The 23,283-nt window shown below is 41.3% G+C and overlaps 2 protein-coding genes across 14 annotated transcripts in view; one reads left to right on the top strand and one right to left on the bottom strand.

The window, feature by feature from the left end:
* MYH15 (myosin heavy chain 15) overlaps positions 1-9,919 on the top strand; it is a 48,823-nt gene extending 38,904 nt beyond the window's left edge. For all 4 annotated transcript variants that reach the window (XM_054196990.1, XM_054196979.1, XM_054196981.1 and 1 more), the window contains exons 36-43: positions 1,739-1,931; positions 2,570-2,773; positions 3,760-3,885; positions 5,300-5,470; positions 5,998-6,102; positions 7,152-7,247; positions 7,765-7,902; positions 9,784-9,919. In XM_054196990.1, the coding sequence (XP_054052965.1) occupies positions 1,739-1,931; positions 2,570-2,773; positions 3,760-3,885; positions 5,300-5,470; positions 5,998-6,102; positions 7,152-7,247; positions 7,765-7,902; positions 9,784-9,801 (1,051 nt within the window). In that variant the 3' untranslated portion in view covers positions 9,802-9,919. The remainder of the gene's footprint in view (positions 1-1,738; positions 1,932-2,569; positions 2,774-3,759; positions 3,886-5,299; positions 5,471-5,997; positions 6,103-7,151; positions 7,248-7,764; positions 7,903-9,783) is intronic.
* Positions 9,920-10,034: 115 nt separating this feature from the next.
* HHLA2 (HERV-H LTR-associating 2) lies at positions 10,035-23,274 on the bottom strand. 10 transcript variants are annotated; one of them, XR_008465739.1, is made up of 8 exons: positions 22,223-22,734; positions 18,564-18,689; positions 17,706-18,026; positions 16,965-17,225; positions 14,809-15,099; positions 12,105-12,187; positions 11,422-11,579; positions 10,035-10,802 (listed from the first exon to the last, which is right to left on the bottom strand). XR_008465739.1 is itself a non-coding variant. In XM_054197082.1 (7 exons), the coding sequence occupies exons 2-7, from the start codon at positions 18,625-18,627 to the stop codon at positions 11,547-11,549; spliced, it is 1,053 nt and encodes a 350-aa protein (XP_054053057.1). In that variant the 5' UTR covers positions 18,628-18,661; positions 22,995-23,274; the 3' UTR covers positions 10,035-11,546. The 10 variants fall into 10 exon arrangements, 8 of the variants coding, with proteins under 8 accessions (XP_054053057.1, XP_054053024.1, XP_054053068.1 ...); XR_008465737.1 differs by having other exon boundaries at positions 11,287-11,579; XM_054197082.1 differs by lacking the exon at positions 22,223-22,734 and adding an exon at positions 22,995-23,274 and having other exon boundaries at positions 10,035-11,579; positions 18,564-18,661.
* Between the last annotated feature and the right edge of the window lie 9 nt (positions 23,275-23,283).

Genomic DNA, 23,283 nt, shown 5'->3' on the forward strand with positions numbered 1-23,283 from the left:
AACTGACTGGCAAAACCAACGTCACAGCAGACCAAGGAGCACTAAGTCTGTATGTTGACAGTATCTAGTGAGCTGCCTTCTCCTAATCCTCTAGGATGGCTGCCTCCCGAGGGGAACCACGGGCAAAATCAGCAGCACTACCTCAGTGGTGCTCAAACCGGTGCCATCTGCAGACGGTCTTTACCTCTGCATTTACTTAATTTATGCAGCTATAGCTACACTGATTGTGGGAGGGTGTGAGGAGCTTGCCATTTTGTGTACACCATTGGAGTAAGCAGTGAGAATTGCAGAGGTACAGAAAGTATGACTATAAAAGGAGAGGAGCTTGCAGGAGAAAGGGATAAACAGGAAAAATGGAAAGCAATTAGATGACAGGAGGATGATGTCTTTTGTCTCTCCCCTCCCACCCAGCACAAACTCTAGTCTGAAGAATTACACTCTTAAAATGATGCTACACTGGTTCTTGGCACGTGTAGCATTGCGTGTGTGCAGTTCCTCAGAAAACTCTGGTCTTGAATTAGTCAGTGTTGCAGCGCTATTAATCCAAGACCTGTGTCATTGTTTATTGGTAGGATAAAGCATAAGGAAGGCGAAGTCCAAGGCTTACCTTGGCCAGTGTAGATACAAGGATTGATATGTTAATTGTTTCACAAACAAATAATGTTTCATCCCTTTCAGATACTGTCTTCTGATGCCCTGCAGATGTCTGTATTACAGAGATCTCAGGACAAGCTATCCTAATCAAGGCCTTCTGACTCAGCTTTGTTATGAGTGTTTTGCTGCTAAGTTGTTCAGCAGACGTGCTGTGTGGTTTCCTGGGCGTCTAGGGCACAGTTCAGTATCTTGCTGAAGCAGTAAGGCCCTCAAGGTTTTCCCTGTTGACTCAGTGATTTCCCAGAACTCCTACGCTTTCAGCAAAACTTGACCAGCAGCGAGATAAATGTTTCCTTGTGTGAGTCATATTCTGTGCTTTGAGTTACCTTCTGGTTGAAAGAGAGCAAATCTTTCACTGTAGGACTTGACTGTTATAGTCAAGAAAATTAAGCACCTGTCTGTATCTGTTTTGCCATCTTTCAATTGACACTAAAGATGCCTTTCACGGGGGGACCATGCTGTAAATTGGGTGGACTTAATCTCTTCTAACTTTAGATGTCCATAACGCAGATTTCCATACCTGAATTATTCCCCTTATAATTAGCATAAGAAATGTTTTTCAACCTCTACTTTAAGACACAATAAATTGTAGCTTACACATGCCATTTACTATAAAGAGCACCTGGAGTAATTAGCTTAGAATGCAGCTGCCTACCTTCAGTTTGATTAATCCCCTCCACTCAAGCCTTCATAAAAAGGCTGAGATGTAAAACACCCCAGTAAATGATCCAGTAAATATCTTGGTGAGTGACCGCTAAGCTTGAAATGCTTCTTGTTAGGTTCCAACCTGTACTTGCTTGAGTTTGCAAGAGATCCGAGAGAACTCCTCGCTCCAATATTGCCAAAGGAAATGCAGGAAAAGGATGCTATAGGTACTTACAGATCAGGAGTTAGCTGAGGGTGTGACGCACACCAGCCAGTTAGATGGCAGTGAGGCACTAGAAACCTGTGCTATGTGTGTCATTCAGAAATACACTATTTGTGGAAATGAGACACTTTCAGAACATTAAGTGCTGTTGCACGTACATCTATGTTCCTGTGCAGAAAGGAAAATGACTCCATTGACCCTTCACGTCCTTTTCAGGAGAAATCAGCAACGCGCTATAGATTCACTGCAGTCCACCCTTGACTCTGAAGCACGGAGCAGAAATGAGGCCATTCGGCTGAAGAAGAAGATGGAAGGGGACCTCAATGAGATGGAAATCCAGCTCAGCCATGCTAACAGGCACGCTGCAGAAGCAACAAAGTCAACGCGTGCTATGCAGACACAAATAAAGGTACTCTGAGAGCTGCCAGTAACAAGCACCCGGGGGCAGGTGTGGGCTGGATTTCATTAGCACAGAGCAAAACAGCAACGTTGATGGTAATTAAGAGAGAAGCTACTCTCAAGGATGAGCAGGGAAATCCCTTAGTGATCACATCTGGCATAAGAGAATACTGAAATATGGATTTCTTCCAAGACTTGCACACAAGCTGGATGAGATCCAGTCATAAACCCCTTGCTGGCTACAGCCTCCGGAAGGGGCAGAAAGCTACAGCATGAGGAACTGAAAATCTGGGATTTTCTTGCGAGCTTGCAAGTCCTTTAAAAGTGGAGAGCAAGTCAGTTGGCTGGAGCACAGGGTACAGAGTGTGTATATATACATCATCTCTCCCATGCCTAAGCAGCTAGTTCTGCCTTGGGCAAAACCATGAGCTCTGACAGATCTGAACACACAGGTTTTCCCCTGTGTCGCCACGCACCACAAAGCTGTTCAGCTTACAGTGTGGAGGAAGCCTTTCTCCAATAAAGAAGCAATGGAATTCTTGAGGTGTGCCCCATGCAGCCTCTGCAATCTGGGGTCCTCTTATGTAAGCACAGCGGCTTGAAATGGAGTTGCGCTGGTAAAAAATGCAAACATCTGTTGTGTTACAGGAGCTACAGGTGCAGCTGGATGACTCGGGACACGTGAATGAAGATCTGAAGGAGCAGCTGGCAGTCTCTGACAGGAGGAACAACCTTCTCCAGTCGGAGCTGGATGAGCTGAGGGCTTTACTGGACCAGACTGAACGGGCGAGGAAGCTGGCAGAGCATGAACTGCTGGAAGCCACCGAACGTGTGAACCTGCTCCACACTCAGGTTGGCTTTTTTGGTGCTCTCTCCCTCACTGGGTTAAACTGAGCCCTGTCTATTAAGCAGTGACACTGTTTCTGCATGGCCATCATAAGGCAGATACACCTTGCCCTCCTTCAAGGGAGAAAATGAGGGACAGGAAGTAAGTCACTCCGTAGATATGCCACTTCACTCCCTTCAAGTTAGCTGGAATTGATGATTCAGTCAATTGCTTTGAACAGTTTCCAGAAAGAGCTGTAAAATCAGTTTCCTGCTTTAGTTAAGCCATGGCTGGGACGGTGAGGCATTTCTTTGGATAAGTGACGCAGGTCATGTTTTGGTGCAGGGCGCTGATGTTACTCAGCAATAAAAACTGCAGAGGCTGGGTTCTAACAATAGGTGTATTGTGCAGGGCAGGAAACGGCCCCGCAGCAAAGTGCTCTCTACCATGTCACAGGTCTTCATTAAGATAGGCCTTTGGACTTTGTCACAATGGACACTGCAGTTTTTGCAGGGTCATGGAGGGGCATATCCTGACGCATCAGCATTTTTGCTGCAAAACCAAAGCTTCTCTTCAACAAATAATGGTCAGAAGGAAATCAAAATGTGCTACAGTCTGGCAATGTTTTGCAATGTTTCCTCCAGCCCATTGATGACATGGGTCTTCTGTTTTAATCACCTCTGACTAACCTATTGTGGACTGTTAATTTTCTGAGATGAACTGCCTTACTCATTCTTCTATTTCAGCCTCTGGCTTATTATTTTATCTGAATCAAAAGCTGAATATTTACAGCTTTGAGACTATTTTCAATATTTCCTCAGTCTGAAGCTAAGCTACAGAGTAAAGGCCAGCCCTTACCACATACCTGAGTCTCCCTTCCTAAATACTGCTGCAACCCAGAGGATGCAAAAATCAGTAAGCCTTGGTGTGCTATGGTATTTACAGAAGTTATGTCTCTAATCATCACTTTTCCTCCTTTTCCGCTGTTCCTTTGGGGAAAACTTAATAAAAGAACACAAGCCTGATCAATCAAAAGAAGAAGCTGGAGGGTGACATTTCCCAGATGCAGAATGAAGTGGAGGAATCGATCCAGGAGTGCCGGAACGCGGAGGAAAAAGCCAAGAAAGCAATCACAGACGTAAGTAGGCTGGTTCCTTGCTCACTTCTTTTCAGTACTGCAAGGTCTCGGGACAACTGAGTAACTAATTCCCAGGTCACCATTTCTGTGCTTGTTACAAAGATCACACATCCAAAGCACTCCACAGTTATCTGGAGGTAACTGATGAAACTACAAAATAAAACAGGCTAGAGGTAAAAAGAAAGGAAGAACTACTTCCTGATGTTTGGGGTTTGGTTGTTTTGTTTGGGTTGGTTTTCCCCCAGGAATACAGTTTCCACTGATCCTCAAAGTCTCGGGTCATGTAATCTTTGAATCAGGTAAATCTGCATAGGCTAAACCAGTTCAGACTGAACTAGCGCTAACTGGTCTCCTGACGTACATAGAATCTGATGTGAGAAACAAAACTACTGAATCCCAAATGAGGTACTCTAAAACTAGGTGTCTATTGGAAAAACATGAGGCCCAAGATTCCAGGAGGAGAGATGGAGTGCATTCTTCACCTAGGGAAGACACAATTTGGGCAGATATAGTTTAATTTCCCACAGACCTGGAGAAATTCATGTCTTCAGAGTTCAGCTGATGTATCACATCGTACCAACAGATAAAATGAAAGCTAAAACTGCAGGTTTCTGTGAGTCACATGTCTGGAGTGCCTGGACAAAGCTATTCCTGTGCCACGTCTTTGCTGCGTCTCAGCTGACAGCACAACTACTGCCTGCCACCGAGAAGATGCTGAGTGTCCTAGGTTCAGCTCCAGCCTGGATTGCAATGACTGCTGTCTTCCCATGGCTGCTCAGTGATGGGTACAAAATCTGTAAACGGCTCTTGGTGTCAGGGAAAAACACTGAAGCAGGAATGAGCTAACTGGCACCCTTGTTAGTAGCTGTCTTACAGAACAGCCAGGGACTATGTAAGGTGTTGAAACTGAGCTTCCCATCCCAGCACAGACTGCAGAAACTGCTCTGCTGTTACAGCTGCTCAGGCAGCTCTCGTCTATGGCTGTGCAGGGAAATTTGTCTGCCAGATGTTTTAGTCTACTGCCTTTCAAGAACTCCAAGCACCAAGATTGGATTTTGAACAAGTCCTAGGTAAAATCTTTAGTGAATGGCACAAGCTTACTTGTAGGCTTTATAAATGAGGTCATTGTATAGCACAGATACTGAAAGGGAAAAAAAAGAAAAAAAAAAAAAAAGGTAGGGGGAAAATATTAAATCCCAGCATTAGAATACAGAGGAAAAAAGGACTCCAAGGCTATTCTGTCTTTGTGTTTTCTCTGTCCAGGCAAGATGTGCACATACAAGATATTCTCTGGAGCTTTGGGTACAGTGAATGATCCAAGTAGTGGATAATCCAAGATCAATTTCCCATCATTTCTTCTGAGATATAATTTAAAAGCATAAGAGAGCTGCTGTAAAATCTGGTTGTTTTTCAGGCAGCAATGATGGCTGAGGAGCTTAAAAAGGAGCAAGATACTAGCGCTCACTTGGAGAGAATGAAGAAGAACATGGAGCAAACCATTAAAGATCTCCAGAAGCGACTGGATGAAGCAGAACAAATAGCCCTGAAAGGTGGCAAGAAGCAGATCCAGAAACTGGAATCCAGGGTAAGTTTGTGATCAAACTATGGACCACTATGTCCTGCCTTATAGAACTGAGACCAGGGAGGTGCCCTAGGGCTGCCTGGTACATTCATGGAGGCCAATAACGGAGACTACGAATGCTTTCCTCTGTTTCACAACATGCACAGTAGTTTTTGGAGACATGCTTCCTCTTCATCATCCAATTACAATGAGCTCTTGTAGCACAGCGGATGACCAAGCCCTTGGTTAAAAACAAAAAAATACATCAAAACCAAGCCCAAAAAAGGACACAACATCTAAAACCAGGAAAAGCCACAGCAATGCTTGCTTCAGTTAAAGTTTTTTGGCCTTTGCGTGTGTCTGCTGGTGCAGCTTAAACACATTTATGAAAAAGCAGAATGGAAAGGTTACATTTTGATTTCTTCCTGAAATTCGACACTCTGGAGATGCTGAGAAAATGAGTATTTCTTGAACTGTCAACTACATTTCCTGCTGCTTTATATGTGTGTATATATATATAGCATAATGGCAAGGGTTTTTCCTTTTTTCAGGTTCGTGAGCTGGAGAATGAACTTGAGGCTGAACTCCGTCGCAATTCGGATGCCCAAAAAGGAGCCCGCAAGTTTGAGAGACGCATAAAAGAGCTGACTTACCAGGTACGCTGAGAACTCAAGTAATAGTGAAGGATGAAGGGTGGCATTATCCAGAGCTTTCTGGTTGTAGGAAGCTTTCAGGATAGGAGGAACATCTCCCTAGGGCTACCATCATCTTGCCTGACTCATTGTGAATAATGTTAGAAAGCCTCTGTTGCTGGGATGTGGACAGTTTCAGCAGAGTATTAATATGGAGCAGGCTTAGACGACTACTCACGCTGCAAGAGAAGAAAGAGCCCAGCTGTCTCTCAGCTGTGCTGATGTTGCTAAAAAGAGCCAGAAGGATTCAGTTGGCTCTAATGCATCACTCAGTGTAGGGTTGCCCAGTCACCTATTGCTGAGCAGCAAGGTCTCGTCGTGAGCCTCCCGCAGGTTTGCTAACGGCAGCTGCTTGCCTTCCAAAAAAAGGTCTTTGGCACAGAGCGCTGATCCTTTTGCTTCCAACAGCATTCTTAAAATAATCCCACCCATCTGCTTTAGGAGATTATTTAGCCTCCTACCTGTCGTTTTACTCTGACTTTTGTACGCAGAGGCTGAAGGTTGTTTTCTTAGAATACAGTGCGCAGGCAGAATTAACTGGTCCTTCTGCTTATGGACTGCGACAGCTTAAACCTGGCTCCTTTTACCAAAAATGCCTCCAAACCAGACTTTGCAATATACAAATTATATATTTTTAGGCCGGCCCATAAGTCTGCTTCATTAAATAATAAGAGTGCTCCTCAGCCTTGAGCAAGGAACTCTGTGTGTATGTATGTGTGCACCCCTGAAAGTCTGTGCACATATATATCTGTGTTTATATGTATCTATATTTACATACATATGAATGGGGAGGGTACCCTCTTTTAGTTCTCAGCCTCCAGGCTTACATACATCTTCAATCAATATATAGAAATTTTTCTCATCTATACTCAGGATGATCACAATACGGCTTGTTTGTATTTTGAACTATATGTTTCTAACATTATATATATGGCAGCCATACCTATTTCATTATGGGAGATGCTTTAGGCCTTTTTAACACTGTCAACCCAATTAATGGTGTTCTGATGCAGTCAGAGGAAGATAAGAAGAATCTGGCCAGGATGCAGGATCTGATTGACAAGCTACAATTAAAAGTGAAGAGCTACAAGCACCAAGCAGAGGAAGCTGTAAGTAACTATTTGTGTCCTTTTACCTTTGAGAAATTTATTATCCTAAACCCACAATCTTTAATCCATAGAATCTTTTAGTACAAATACACATTTTGTGTGTGTATTCATATTCATATTTATATTCGTATAGACCCCCTGTATGTGTAAATGTATTTATAATATACATAAAATAAAATATGTAGCATATGTATGGATTATATTTAAGAAAAAGTATTAAATTTTATCTTAAGACTGCAGTATAATTTGCAAGGGAAGGGGGAAAGCAAAGGAACAGGAAAGACTTTTTTCCTCCTACTGCCTCAGGAGGCGTGTGAGAAGCTCCCAATTCACCTAACGTGGAAAGTGCCACTGGAAACATCAACTCTGTAAAACAGCAATCGTAGTTCTCCAGGAGGCAAGGGGCTCCCATACAGCTGCTACCTAGCCATGCTGAGCACTTTCCATCCCGCTTGAAATGGAAAGCTTCGTTTCATGTGGACAGGAGGCAATCGGCTGCACTGTTTTCTCTCACCAGGAAGCTCAAGCCAATCTGTACCTTTCGAAGTACAGAAAACAGCAACATGATCTGGACGACGCTGAAGAACGGGCCGAAATAGCTGAATCTCAAGTTAATAAGCTGAGGAGCAAGTCAAGAGATATTGGCATGAAAAAGGTATGGTTATATCACGTCGGGTAAATGTGACTGTTTAATACACAGTAGTGGATGCTATGTGTGCAGGAAGATATGTTACATCTCTTAAAGTAGCGTGGACTACATTTATGTCTACTACATTTTTTAGTTTTAGTCTACTCTTTTTTTTTAACATTCAGGTAAGCCTTTAGGACAGCAATCTGATGCTTAGGTGAAATGAATTCTCTGCCCTCTTGATGTTGTCATTTAACTTTTGTGCTCAGCAGCCAGAAGTTTCCAGAACTGTTGACTTGGTTTTATTTATTTTTTTTTTGCAAGGGATATTAAAAAGTTCCATCTTTTTCTCCCTCTGATGATGTAGGTTTCTATGTATGTAATACAGCCTGGGGATTACTGCACTAGCAGTTTGCCAGATATTTTAACATTGCTCTTTCAGTGAACTTGTATTGATTTGAAGAGCTAGATGGAAAAAAAATATTAGTGAGTAGTCACTTAGGTGCTGGGAATTCGTTAGAAATATATTTGTGGTGTTTTGCACTTGAGCAGAATGGTAGTAGAAAAAATATTGATGAAACTAAAAGGTGTCCAAGAACTTGGTCTGGAACTGAAAGCAAACCTTTGCTTATCCGTGCTTGCCTTGTGGCAACCAGGGCAAGGAAGAGTGGGGCTGTTACTTGTAGGAATGATAGAAAGAGGAGCTGGGTCATTGCTTTATCTATTTCATTTGCAAGTGAAACATAAACTGCCATGCTTAACATCATATAAGTTTTATGGGGGTGAGATCCCAAGTCAAGAAAGAGGGAAAAAAACTATTTCTGTATAAATTTGGTATTTTTATCACACTTGATCCCAACACCTTCCTTCTCTCTTCTGTATCCACCATTCTGTGGGAAGAAACACTCTGCTTTTGTATTGGACTAATAAAGTCACCACCTTTGACTGATATAAATGGCTGTAGCTCCACCGTCTAGAGCAGAGCTACATTAAAACTGCATGAAGATCTGGTGTCTCACACATTTAAATATGATGGAAGCAATACTTTAGCTGCTGCTCAGAAGCTTTGCAGCTTTTTAGAGTAGAATATTTCCACATATTTTTCATTAAATTATTCCATCCCTACAAAAAGAATGAAAATTCATATAAGTTCACAAAGCCATGGCATCACACAGCAACTGAAATAAATAGGTAAACCATGAGAGTAATTAATGTTTTTAAATAGTTAGGAGTGCTGTTTATTCCCTGTATCTTACAAGTACCCTCTTTCTGCCTCAAATATGCATAAGTCACAGAGAAGCAGGTGCTTGTTTTTATTAGTCCGACGTTAGTTTGCCAACACCAATTCCAGCTCTGGCTTAGAGCGGAGTACTGCGCTCAGTGATGAGCTCAACAGTAAATGCAGAGGTGTCATCTCCACAAAAAGGAACTTGTGGTGGTAATGGTAGTAGCTGCCAGGAAACATCTTCAGACAGCGAGTGCTGTCCCAAAAGTCATAACGCACCTCCTTTGGGGCGAGAAAAGCCTTAGAGAGACTACTTTAATTGTGTAGCATTAGAAATACCTTGTCTGCTGCTACTAGCACCCATGTTCCTGGAAACTGGGAAGTGTGTGTGATTCAGAACAACCCCCATCTATCGAAACAGGGTAACAGGGTTGTATAGGAGTCATCTGCTATCAAAGGGATATATACTCTAGCATGAGGACAAGAAACCTGTATTATTAGCTGAAGTAAGACAGCAAAGGTTGGCTAGATTGGTGCTAGTCTATTTCAGATACAAGCTGGCAATACCAGGGAGCAGAAGCATTAGTGAAGAGAAGCTTTTGTCATTTACTTGTGAACTTACTCTAAAAACCCCTCAACGCTTCCATTTTTAACAGTTGTATACTGTCTCAATTGCATTTCAGGTTCATGAAGAGGAGTAAACACAGTCCAAGCTGACAGATATAAGAAGATGCTTGATATAATCAGGCACAACTAAAGCAGATGTAGAAAAAAATACGCACTTACAGAAATAAACATCAAGTGAAAATCCAGAGACTCTATAGTGTATTCCATTCATTTCTTTGTGTTTTTATTTTGCTAGGCCCCAGGGATCAATAAAAGATTACATTTGCCAACAGCCCGCTTCATTACGTTGGAACAAATCCTAATTGGCAGATCTCTGACAAAAACAAAACCAAGGGCAAATGCAGTCAAGCTTCACAGCCTCACGTATTTCATGTGCAGATTGCTAAAGCATCACAGGCTAAACCTGTGCGGGGGGACAGCCCTTAAAGCTGTGATAACCCAGCTTCCGTCTGTCCTGCCAGTCAGTCTGTAGGAGTTTTGTAGGAGAACAGAAAGTAAACTTTTTCATATGAATAGTCAGTTCAGAAGCTTCCGCTACTACCAGCCAAAGGACTTTTGTTCCCCAGCTGCAAAAGAGACATAGGAGATGCTGTGGAGGGACAAGTCCCATCAGGACTGCCTGTGGCTCTGAAATAGGATGTTCTCTTAGATCTTTTCCACTTTTAAACAGGGAAGATGTCTATGCTTGAAATTGAAATACTAAATGAAGTGCAAAGCAGTAAGACCTCTCTTTCCCTCATACTGAAAAAGAAAAAATCCTTCAAAACTGAATTGTCTTCTGTGGAAACTTTTTCATTGTCCCTTTAGGATATCCAAGTTCCAGTTTTTCATGCCAACTCCTCACATATAAGTATCAGTTGACTTACTACTTTTTTTTTTTTTATCAGTTCAGTTGGTTTTTACTGTTGCTCAGATAATCACATTTCTGTGTGGCTCTTAGTGTAACTCAATAGGGAAGGTGAAGGAACTCTTTGTTCTTTTCAGCAGCAATATCAGTAGCACCCATGTGTGCAGAGAGTGATCTTCTTCCAGTGTGTCAAGGTGCTCATATGATTTCCTTTTTTCTTCTGCATTTCTAGTGAAAACAAAAATGTTTTTGTAAGAATCTACTGATGTGTAAAATTAATCCCCTAATGGGAACAGAACACACTGATTATAAAGATAAGTCAGTGTTTTCCATTTTAACATTAGACAAGTAAAATAAACATTCACATAACAGTGCAGAAACATCCCTGTTTCTTCCACCTAGTCCTCCATCAATGTAACCTCAGCTAACCTGTAAACTGTTCCACTTCTGATTATACGTTAAAGGTCTCAACAGGTCCCAAGATAAATGAATCTTGCTTAAATTCTTTAAATTAAACTGCTACATCTCAAAAGTATGTTATCATCTTTAAAGCATGTCAGCATTAAAACTGACTACTAAGAAGTACGCAAGTGAATCTTTAAGTGAGATAAAAATGAAAAAAGACTCGGACTCAATCATTTTAGAGTTGTCTTTCTGGTGTGTTCTTGTCGAATCGCATGGTAACCATCATAAAATGTCTCCTGAAGCTTACTGAATTCAGGCTGTGACAAAATCTTAAGGCCCGGGGAGTCTGAAGATCTAGTCCATGGATAGGGCTGTACTGTCAGACACAGAAAGATGTACACTAAGGACTAAGAGCTAAAGTTCATTTTTTAAGGATACTCACCACAAATGGCGAGGAAGGAGACAGAATACTGTAAGACAGAGCCAGCCTATTACAAATGCACAAGAATAACATGCATCCACCTGAAGATGCTGTCCTCTAGTAAATAGGAGTGATGTGTACAGAGATCAGATTGGGGACCATATAGTTATAACAGTCTCCTAAACAAAGCAAACAGTATAACTTTTCACACTGAAGTTTTGGTGAGCTTTGACATTGGATATAATTGAAACAGTAATTTGAGCCCTAATGAAGACTAGGTATGCATATTGTTTGAGGGACTTCAAGTGTTGGTTTGGGTTTTTTGGGGTCTTAGATACAAGTGAGAGAAAATTAACCAGTTTGACTGCTTTTAAAGCAAGCTATCAGAAAGCATTTGTGAAGGGTAACCGACTTTTTCATCTTTTTATAGAGCACAGGAGAGCATCTGGTCAAGGGAAAGTCATGTTAACATTGTTACAACCAAAGTACTATTTCGTAGATGTACCAAGGAGGGCCTTCTGGCCATAGAAAACAGCAAGAATGAGGACAATTTACGTATGCTGAGACTTATCATCCTACATTTTCAGTCTTTTTTGTATGCTTTAACCCATAAAAATAAAATTTATGTTTTGGTCAAACATTCAAGGTATGCCTTTAAGCTTAATAGTACCCTCAAAAATAAATCTCCTAATGATTGTACATACCTTGAACAAGACACCGACTCCTGCCAGGATCGCTGCACCAATCACCACTCCTACCACAATTTCCGTGGTGTTACCTGAATTTTCTTTAAAAAGACAAATTCCAAAAAGTTTAACAAAAGTGCTTTATATCGCAAATTAATGCACACTATTGTTCAATAAGTATAGCAAAGCTGGGATTTTTTCTCTTATTTATAATCTGAAAGTAATGATTTGGGGAGAATACCTCAATTTCTTTTTAATGTTACTAATACTACAATGTTCAAGTTACTTGACCCATACTATAAGACTTTAAACTGATACTTTACTGACTTAAGTGTGAATACCTGTAAGCAGATTATTTTACTTAATTGTGCTGATACAAAATTCCATGTGTGCTCATGTAATATGATTTGATGACTTCTTAATACAAGTCCCATTTAAAAACAATCAACTGCCTGGTATGGGAAACACTGCCTCCAAGTACAGTGCTCAGTGCCATTAACGGTACTGCTGATTTCCAGTAGAACCACCCAGTAAATGTTATCCAGCCTGGACTGCAGATTTCATGATTTCTGTTGCGAAATCTTTGCAACTTTCATCTAAAATGTCTCCCAACTTTCTGATGCAACCATCCAATCCAGGTGGGCACAAGAACCAGCAGATCCTCAGGAGGGTGGTAACAACAGATTCCACAAGAGATAAGAGCCCGTCTAGCAGAAACCTCTGCACGGCACCAACCATCTCATTACTCCAGCCAATTTCAACAACGTGAGAACGCTCAGACCCGGAGGACTCATTCCTTTAAGTACAAGTCTTCTACTTCAGGTTTCCTTTCCACTGCTGCATCTCATCCAAAGAATTTGAAAAATTCTGCACTCCTCTGGAAACTTCCTAAGGATGTCTAGCAAACAGTTCAAAACTGAGAACTGCCAAAAGAGACCATTTAATCTAGTCATTGCCTTTAGCTTGGCTCTGTCCTCACATGTAGGCCTGCGTTCACATCCTGTCAGTTCCTTTGGTAGGAGCAGCTTTAAGCTGTGACCTTTCTTTACACAGAAGGTGGCCTCCAAAATAATTGTAAAGTCATCTCACTTTTGCCCTTAAAAGTCTCCTTTTCAGTGGCCCTTGTAAATCTTTCAAGATGGCTGAGCAGCTGCTGTGCTACAACCACCATCCAACATACTGATCTAGCTCGTTCTCTTATGCCCTACTGGCTCACTCTGCCTATCTGCTTTCAGCCTGTGCTGCCACAAAGATGCTAATCTCTCTGGTAAGTGTTTTCTGTGTTCTGTATAATGTATTTCTGGTCCACAAGTAGGAAAGTTCTGTGAGCAGCACAGTAATTTAGCCACTAAAGAGGGGATTTGTATCACCTACGGCTATTGTAAGATCCATCTGCAGAGAGCAGCTAAAGAAAGGCATTTGTGGAGGATGACCCAGATCACATTTGGACTGGAAGGTGCGGGTGTCTCCAGTAAACGTACAGGGAGACTGATGAACTTGTGCGCATAAGTTAGGAGCACCAGTTAAGTGTGTAGCTCCCTGGAGGTTTTCAATGCTCTCCACTTCAGAGCCACAATATAAGGTTTACAGGATAAGGAAGATCATGCTGGAATTCGAGCTGCAAGGAAGTGTGTTTGTCTGACTTAACCGTTTTCTTAATCTAACTTCCCTCCTTCAGATTCCATATAGCCACTGCCACTTAAAACACAACCTACATCAAGTTTTCAGACTGAAACTAAGCTATCATGGAGGAGGGGGGACACAGGAAGACAAGAATATGCAGTTAATATCACTTATTCTAGCTTCTTTTCTGCTATTTTGCATCTATTTTTCACATCCCACTGGCTTGTTTCAATTTCTTATTTCTTAAAAAAAAACCGCACAAATTAGGTGCCCTGTATTAGTTTTTAGTCTTTTGTATTGTATTTCATTGCATAAAATGCCAATGTGCTACTGCTTGAACGGGAGTTTTTCCCTCCTCCCTTTGGACTGGGATTTAAGGAGGCTGCATCCCAAAGAGCATACTATTTTTGAACAAATCTGTAATTTGTTTGCACTACAATTTTAGAAAGCAGGAGTAAATTTTTTTAACCTTTAGTAAGAGTTTTCAATAGACAGAAAAGTTAATCAGTAAGCGCGCTTGAAACTGGAGACAATAAAACCGTAACTAAGGCTTCACAACTGGAAATTTAGTACAGGTCCTAAAAATGCAGGCATGCATATAAACATATACATCCCCAGGCCTAAAAAAGGCCTCCTGTGTAGAATTAAAGTTTTGAAAACAACAGCTGTGCACTCTCCTCTACAAGATTTCTTCTGCAGGCAAATTTATAACACATCTTTGGGTTTCCCTTCATCTCCCTGCTACCTTTAAAGCCTGTGCCGGCTATTAGTGGAGCATTTAGGACACGATTGAGAGCTTCCCTGTGCCCTCTGCTCTGAGGGCAGTCGGTGGCAACTGAGGGCAGTCACCGATTTTGAGATCTTTGCCACAAGCTGCTGATTGAGGGGAAAAAAAAAAAAAGAAACTTCAATTCTCTAAATAAATACATCTTAGGTAACTTTTTTTCCTGGGACAACAATAATAAAATGTCTTTTCTACCCACCTGTACTTATTACACAAGATAATTTTTCTCAATATTTTAGATTTCTGATTGACCCTTTGGCTCTGCATTCCCCTCACTGGTCCCCATCCTCCAAAACGGAAAGCGTAGCAACTTACCAACTTGCAAAGTTCTCACAGTAAGTTTTGTGTAGTGAGGTGTTGAAATGTTACACAGATATTCTCCACTGTCATTTGGAGTAAGATCATGCAACATCAGGGAAAAGTCACTTTGGTTAATGTGGACTCGAGGCTGGTAAGAGTGAGATGTACCATTGAAGGAGGCCAAGACTGAAATCACTGCATTTCTGTTTAACGTCCAGACAACACTGAAACCTTCACTGTTTGCAGTGTTACTGCTGTATTCACAGGGAATGGCAATGCTGCTTCCTTCCACGTTAGACAGTTGGTCTGAAACAGATAATTGAAGAACCCTCTGCAATTTTTTTGGAAAATACTGTGAATAGTGAAAATTAGATATTTTCCGGGTTTTTTTTTAATGAAGTTTGACACTATTGTGGACAAACATAAAAACATATTTCACGATTTTGATATCATATGCACTATTTTGATTTTATATTCAAACATCACAGTAGGCTTCTAGAAGCATCTGAAGATTTTAAAAGCAAACCTATCTTACATTAAAAAATAAAAATATCTAATCAGTACTAGCTATACTTATGAAAATTATTTTGTTTTCATTTGCCTATTTCTCCTCTAATTGGGGGCTCATTAATAAAAGTGACTCAGCCTAGTCTAAGCTACTGTGCAAAGCAGCATGAAATTCCACGTTTGGAGCAGAGAGAAAATGCAACTAATCAGATACCTGCACATTTAAAGCAAAAGGGTAAAACTTAAAACATAATTTAATATAAAGAATAGCAAGATTGTATTTAGTTTGAAATAGCTTTCAGCTACAGTGGACCTGTCTGTGTGGAACACTTACAATTAATTAATAGCTTTTAAAAAAAGGAAAGGGAAGGAAAGGGCAGGTGAGTGGAACTCATAGCTAATGTATAAAATAGTAATGCAAGACAAATTAATATCATAGCACAAGTACCAATTTGACAGCAGGGATCCATTGCAAAGGAAGGAAAACCAGAGGAGGCTGTGGTGGCTGGCAGTCTTCTGGAGGGGAAACTAATACGTTATTTTTACATGGTATAACCACGCTTGGTTTCTGCATATGGGGCTGAACAGAGCTGTGGGGTTGAAAACCTTGAGGACAGAAAAACCCAACACTTTACCCAACACTGCTATTATATAAGAAACAGGAAAGCAGTATATTTTCCAAATGTCCCCGTGAGAGGACAGATGTATGCAAACAAAAGTGTAATGAAATGTACCTTTTTCTCTTGTGGATCAGAAGGATAGATTAACAAAATAGACACTTATGGTGCACTTGTTACCTACTGTGATGCCATACTTGACACCTTCCATATCGTATGTAAATTAGAAACTGCACTCTTATTCTGAAGCACATACAGGGGATTAGGAACTGAGTGTCTGGGTACACTTTAGGGGGAAATCACAGCGATGGCAGCAGCCATGCGCATCTCACAAGAGAATTGCTCTTACTTTGCTCTTGATCCAATTGAAAAATATTTCCTAAGAAACAGGAGAAGCTGAAAAGTACCAGTTACCTCCTTGAACTGACTTTCCAGTGAAATTCAGGAGGACAAAATGGAGATTTGAAATTTCACAGCCCTGTTTTTCCTTAACTGACAAAATGAGCTGCGGTACGCTCAAATGCCAGCTTGCTGCTCTCCACTCCCATGCACCCCCAGCACTCAACCCAGGCACTTCAGAAAGCACTTGAAGAGAAGTACATCAAGAATGCGCCAAACAGGACTGAAGACTCTCTCGCTAAAAGATGGGGTATGGACTGAGTAAGGAGCATATGCATCTAGAGCAGCAGACAAACTTTCCCCTCCCTCATATAACCCACGGATTCACTAAGGTTTTCATTTATTTTGCCTGACTTCATTCTTTTCTTGATAGAGTGTAAAGTTTGATTATTATGCACCTCTTGAAACTTGAGACCGATATGGAAAAAATTTTCAGAGTAAAGCTAACTTATAGATGTGTGAGCTACCCCTTCTTATCCCTACTTCTTGGACATATGCTGCCTTGTAGTTGTAACAGATGAGTTTCAAAGAGGAAGGTGCATCGTTTATCTGTGTTGCCCCACTGCAGAAATACTGTATTTAATTTGGCTCTGAAACCAGCTGTGACATTCAGTAACAATGCAGGAAGAGACTTCCATTCATTCCTACCTAGCATCTTCCATTCAGCAGCCCACTCTTCATGAGGGAGATGAATATGACAGTAGTAAGGATCAGCTGTGTTTATAATGTTCTGGTCACTTCTAAGAGAATACAGAACTCCATCCCTGGCTTCCTTCCGATCTGTTTCTGGGATGGACGTATTGCCTCGTACCCAAGAGATACGTGGTGCTGGGTAAGTGAGAAAGGCATAGCACTTCAGCATCCTTTCTGTATCTGTCTTTCGGTATTCCAATGCATAGTAAGAGGAAACTGTAGATTTAAAAATAAAGAAATAAAGAAATAAAGAACGAACTCCCACTATCAAAATCCTTTTTCACCTGAAGTGACTGGTCTTTTGAAATAACACTGGGGAGAATAAACATAACTGATAACAAAATTTAACGCGTGACTGATTTCAGAAGAAAGCACAGCATTACTTGTTGTCAATGCCAGGGTCTGTACTGTTCTGAGAAGCCACATAACGTTTTAAACCTCAAGTATACTACCTAATTACCCCTTAGAAATCACAGTGCAGCAGGTGATGAGAACAAGTGCTGCACTGTAATTTTTTCAACTCATGTTACAACGTTTCATCAGAGAAAATGAATTGCTTGATAACACCATCAGGCCCAAAAGGTGCTCTGTTGGGTTGGAGGATTTTGATTTCATGTGAGAAATAACACAAGGGAATCTGTTGGTGTAATCCCGTTTCCACTAGCATGATCCAAGCACCTTTGACATCTTACTGACCTCTTACATGCAGCGTGACTTCCACTTCTGTTTTAGTTTGCTGTGTTCCCACATAGCAACTGTAAGGGCCCTCATCAGTCAAGGTCAAGTTACTAAGTCTCAAGGAGGCGTTTCCACCAGGAATGTTCCCATGGAAAAGGTGTGTTCTGTGTCTGTAATCTGGGTCTTGTCTTTCCAGTTGATCCCTCTGGTAGTAATAGCTGTGCACGTTTTTGTCCCCTTTCTTCCAGTAAATTACTTCATCATCCCCAGGTGGGAAAGGACAAGGGAGGATGCAATCCTTGGAAAACAGCCCTGTTACTGTTTCCTGTTCTGTAAAACCTAAAGCCCATAAGTACAAATGAGCAAGTTAATTTAAATTTAGTCTGCAAGTATATTTCGGCCCCTTCTTATCCCTGACCAAAAAAAATGCTCTGGTAGGCAGCACAACCTGTTCGGCTGGTACCTAGTCTCCAGCTGCAGCTGCTTTCTCGGAAATTTTGATGCCCTCTCCAGTTCAGCTGACAGGGTAAGCCAGGTGACTTTTCCTCAGCCATTCCAATGCAAATTCAACCAATGTACTTGAAACGATATTCAGTACAAACTGCCAACTACTGCCTGCTGAGCAGTCACACTCCACCAGCCAAGCCGTGGGGCAGAAAAGTTGGCAGGTAACAGCTTGGGTGCTCAACGTGCTCGATGGCCATGGCCATCCGTGCAGACCTCTTCCAGTTGTCTTTTGCTTCAGGAGTATCTTACATTGCCCCAAATAGATTCTTCACCATTATTAAGCAGTGTTTGAATTAATTATTTCCCTCCTATTAAAAAATTGTAAAAATTGTCTTATTATTTTTAATAAACAATATAGTTAAGACGTACCCCAAAGCGTAGCACCTATGTGAAATAAACAGATGAGAAGAGATGGTATTTTCTGTTGCTTCATGTCTTCTTTGGTTCTTAAGTAGACTCATGCCAAACTGACATCATAAAAGAAGGAGAGAAAACCTGTTTAAATGCAGGTAAAAGATTTACTCTACTCCTTCATACAGCTTATTAAGGACTGTAGGCCTTTGTAACATGTTTTTTGTTTGCAACTGTCTTGGCCCAGATTTTTGGTGTTACGGTCATTATGTAATACTACACATTTCATAATGGTTGAGGCCCTCTCATTAACATGTAAACCTTCACAGACTGATACTTTCTGTTTCTTTTTAATAAATAGAAAGTTTTTACCCTCAGCATTCTTAAAGGGCTAGGGAATATTGATCTTCATCATCCATGAACAGGACACTGAGGAAAAATAGTCAAGTGCTCTTTCCAAAAGGATCTAAGACGTCCCTTGTCAAGCCAGATTCTTCTACTTCCTAAAATACATTTCTGATTACTGCAACATTTGACTTTCTGAGGTGGAAAATTTGCCTGTATTTGCAAATATTAGAGATATAAAGAACTTTTCACATTTTACTCTTCACCAGATCGAAAGGGCATCAGCTTAACTTCCAAAAATATGTGTATGGAAGTCTAGGGTAGGAATGCAAAGGAGGAGGAGGATGTTGTCCCATCATATCTTCTAGTTTGTCAGTTAAATGACAATGAACTGAAAGCTCTTGAGCACAATGAAAAAAGAATAATCTTATTGTAACTGATAGACCGCACTCTTCCTCCACCTAGGCATGCTATTCCAAAATACAGTGTACCATGGTGGAGAAATTACCTCATGAAACAAATTGCTTGAAAAGATCTAAAGAGCTTCCCCTAGTCCTTCTCCCCTCCCCAGAGGACAGCTATATCTACCACTCCTAACTAACACAGGGCGCAAGTTTAGCGAGGCTTACTAGCCAGTTCTTTTAATACTAGTGAAAAACTTTGATTGGTGTGCATGACTTTATTTATGATGGATGTGAATCTTATGTCCCAAGGATTTTTGCATGTTATTTATTTTGTAAAGCTGGTGCAATTCTTTTATGTATTCTCAATTTTCTGTTTGGGGAAAAAACAACAGAAGGGCACCAAAATATTAAACCTGAGACAGAGATGACGCAAGAGTAAAACAAACACTTATGAAACATACTTTTGTTCCACGTTAGCAACAATTGCCAATATCTGCCTTCTTTTCCTCCTTGCCTTCGCAAGTGGTGTGCATCATGTTTTATTGGATTTTTTGCTCATTTGCCCATCACTTCCAACTTGGTTAATACAATACGTTGTGCTTGATGTTTGGATTTCAGAAACTGCAATCAATGCTAGATTTCCCTTAGTGAGTGATCTGCTGTGCAGTTTGGCAGTGATGCTCTGAGAGTAACATGGTTCCAACAGTACCTCTGCAATGCCTTTGGGGGCTGCATCAAGGAGTGAAGCCTGGACAGTGCAGGCTCCCTCACCTCTTCTAGCTGTACTCCATAACACTGTACTGAAATACAGAACTATAACTAGTTAACTGAAAATTTTCCTGTTCAGCACAAATCCCACCGTTGTGTGTTGAGAAAAATGTTCTTCTGGAAAAAAACCTGGCCAGCCTTCTTTTCAGCAGGTCTGGGGTCTTAAAGGCATAAAGTATATGTACGCAGATAGTTAGAGTCACACTGCAAAGTACTGAAGAAACATGCTTTTCCTGGTTGTTACAGACCTAAGTGGCACAACCAAGAAATTACTCCCTAGGGCTTTGTAGTGAAATATCAATGCAAAATTATTTACACAGAAAGTGTACAACTAGAATTAAGATCACTGAAGTCATGTCAGTTACTGACGCTCTAGTTTGCAGGATGCTTATTTCATACTGAACCTCCACAGGCTGAATTGAGCAGCAGAAGCTCAGCCAGGGTTTCTGAGAGCAAGGCAAGGCACTAAAATGCATCTTAAAAGACACACAGCGAAGTCAAGCACTGAACAGCTCAGATAGCGGTAGGGGCAACACTGCACTTGCTTTGGCCACTATATTAAGCAAATATCAGAAGGCACACGCTCTCTTTTTCTTCTATTAGTCAGTGACCAAACCACATGTACTGCATCCTGCATCACCTTTGAACTTTGCACTCAATCTGATCCCTGAACAGAGGGCTCCCCTAGCATACAGTCATTAGGATTGATCTCTGCCCAGTGAGCTTTCCTCTGTGACCCATTTTGAGAGCAGCTATGAGTATTATAAAATTCTCCTAACCCTCTCAAACAAAAGTTTTTTATTCCTTAGTAAAACAATTCTGATTAATTCCTTTTCAAGTCAACTTAAGAACAGCACATTTCAAGGACACACACACTTAAGAGGACTGGAAATGCCCGAGGATTGCAAGTTTTACCAATAAGCAAACAAGAAAACTGAATGTGTAAAGTTCTAAAAAACCCATGTTAATCATATACTGCTAAAATCCCAAACTAGCCACAAATGTACTAGCTTTCCAGAATTTCCCCACTGAATCTTCGGGAGGCATTTTCTGTAGTAGAAAAGAGAATTAGTTCTCTGCTTCCCCCCAGTGAAACCACCTACGACTTAAATGCTAACTCCATATTTCAGTTGTTGAGAAATACCCCCAAAGGAAGAATACCACATTCTAAACATCCAAAGTTGTCTCAGGAAGTAACCACTTTTTACCTCAATGTACACATACCAGATATCCCCCCACCCCATCTGCCCCATACACTTATAACGCCATAGAGCTGTTAATAAGAATGTCAGGTTTTTTTACCTGTTCTGATTTCACAAGTAGGCAAAAAATCCAGAGTCTTGTTTCAGGTGTTTCTTTCAGTCAGGGTTTATATATATATATATAAAAATATATATACATATACACAAAATGAATATACAGCTCTGCTAAAGCCATGGAACTTTGCCTCTTGCCTGCTCCTTTCACAGACACACCTATGCATACCAGAGCTCAGCTATTTAATATGCAAGTTCATTCCTGTTCCACAAATGAAAGTGATTGTTTCTATAGCGTGAACCACATTTCTATACAAGCGAAACTTCCATGCCTTTTGATTCTCTTCTCCCTCTTTGGGATTAAAAAGCTTTTTCCCTTAAACATTTCTTCTGCCTGACTTTGTTGAACAAACTTTTTAATAACTCCTGCAAGCTGTAACTGAGCAACAGAAAAAATCACTTATTGTCAGAAATGTGATTTCTACAGCAGCAGCGATGCCACTTTGGGATTGTGCTTGGCATTACAAGAGCATAAGCACCACAGCCACTGTAGAGACCGGCAACTCTCTTACTAAGGCAAAAGCGCAGGAACCTGACGCAGGGAGCAAGGTAAATCTTGTACAGGCACAGGACAAGAAGAATTTAAGATACAAATTATCATGACACTCTTCTCAGAAAGCTGTTAATCTGAAACAAGAACCATAGATGCCTTGAGCTATCTGCAGGTTTACATAATCTATTTTCTCTTTAACGTTATTTCACTAGTGCTTAATTTTTGCTGAACAATTCTAGCCTTGTATGTGCTATCCAGTAGGAGAAACTGATAGTATGAAGTATTTTAGAGAAGAAGGCTTAGAAAAAAACCAACAAACAAAACGCAGGAACAAGTGAAAGGATGCAGTACCTGTCCTAGAAGATACTGAGTAGTGTTTGCAGTACACACACAACCTGCAACAGTCTCCTGCTTTTCTGGGAGAACCAGCTTTCCCAGCCGCTCTATTTACCACCACCCTGCAACAGTTCCGGCTGGCAATTGCAACTGATCTCCAGCTACAGCTCCACTGCTCGCAAGACTTATGTTTCCATACATCCAGTTGCAAGCTACTGCACCTCAGGCCATGAGCTTTGCTATCAGCTATCCGTACGTATCGCTGCTGCCTCCTTTCAGCCTGCATGGCTTAACGTGCTCATGGTACGTAAATCTCTACAATTGTAACTCTGTAAATCATTTGGGTAAATGATTCTTGACAAGACAATAGGATAGAAGGAACAATCAGACCTAAAACCAGATACCAGAAACTTTAGTGGCCTGATTGACGAAGAAACTTGGCTATTCCACACGTGCCCTTTAGGTGAACTTGACTGATTAAAATAAGAAAACCACTCCTCTAGAAGTTAGGATACACGCCTCCGCTTCAAGACCCTCGCCCAGTGAGCCTGCGCAGTAAAATTAAGAGACACTGTACCTTTAATTGAAGACGAGGACATTTTACACCAATCACCTTCAAGACAAGGAATTACGAGCACGAGTAAAAGGTTGAGGAACAACGAATGCGTTAATTATGCGACTTTACAATGTATAAATGAATGCCTGTATCAGTGCTGGGTGTGCTAGCTTTGCGGAGATACCCCCTAGCGCCCTTTTCTGCGCAGAACTGCTAATAAAAAGCTAATACCTCGACTCCGCGCGTTATCGGCTTGCACACCGGGTAAACGATCCCACGAGTTTTGGGACAACACTCACAGCTTAGTATTAAATCGGGTAAACGTTTAACTTGCTTACACACACAAGCCCAAGGTTGAGCCACGCGTCCGGCAGAGGAGCGGCAAAGCTTTTTAGAACTACACCCCTCGCGGGTTGAAGGGTGACGCCGGGCCGGGCCCCACACCGGGAGGCTTTATCAGCTGCCCGCCCCGGCTCGCCAGGCCCCTGCCGGCCCGCGCCCGGCCCCTGGAGCACAGTAA

The sequence above is a fragment of the Rissa tridactyla genome, chromosome 1 (assembly GCF_028500815.1).
Source record: "Rissa tridactyla isolate bRisTri1 chromosome 1, bRisTri1.patW.cur.20221130, whole genome shotgun sequence".
In the NCBI taxonomy this organism is placed as follows: Eukaryota; Metazoa; Chordata; class Aves; order Charadriiformes; family Laridae; genus Rissa; species Rissa tridactyla.

Bases quoted from the DNA above. Each gene is read 5' to 3' on its own strand.
- HHLA2 (XM_054197082.1), bottom strand. From the start codon at position 18,627: ATGAAGCAACAGAAAATACCATCTCTTCTCATCTGTTTATTTCACATA. The intron at 17,226-17,705 runs GTCAGTAAGATG...TTAAATCTACAG, and splicing joins AGTCACGCTGCATGTAAGAG to TTTCCTCTTACTATGCATTG. The intron at 12,188-14,808 runs GTAAGTTGCTAC...GTCTTTTTAAAG, and splicing joins TGTGAGAACTTTGCAAGTTG to AAAATTCAGGTAACACCACG.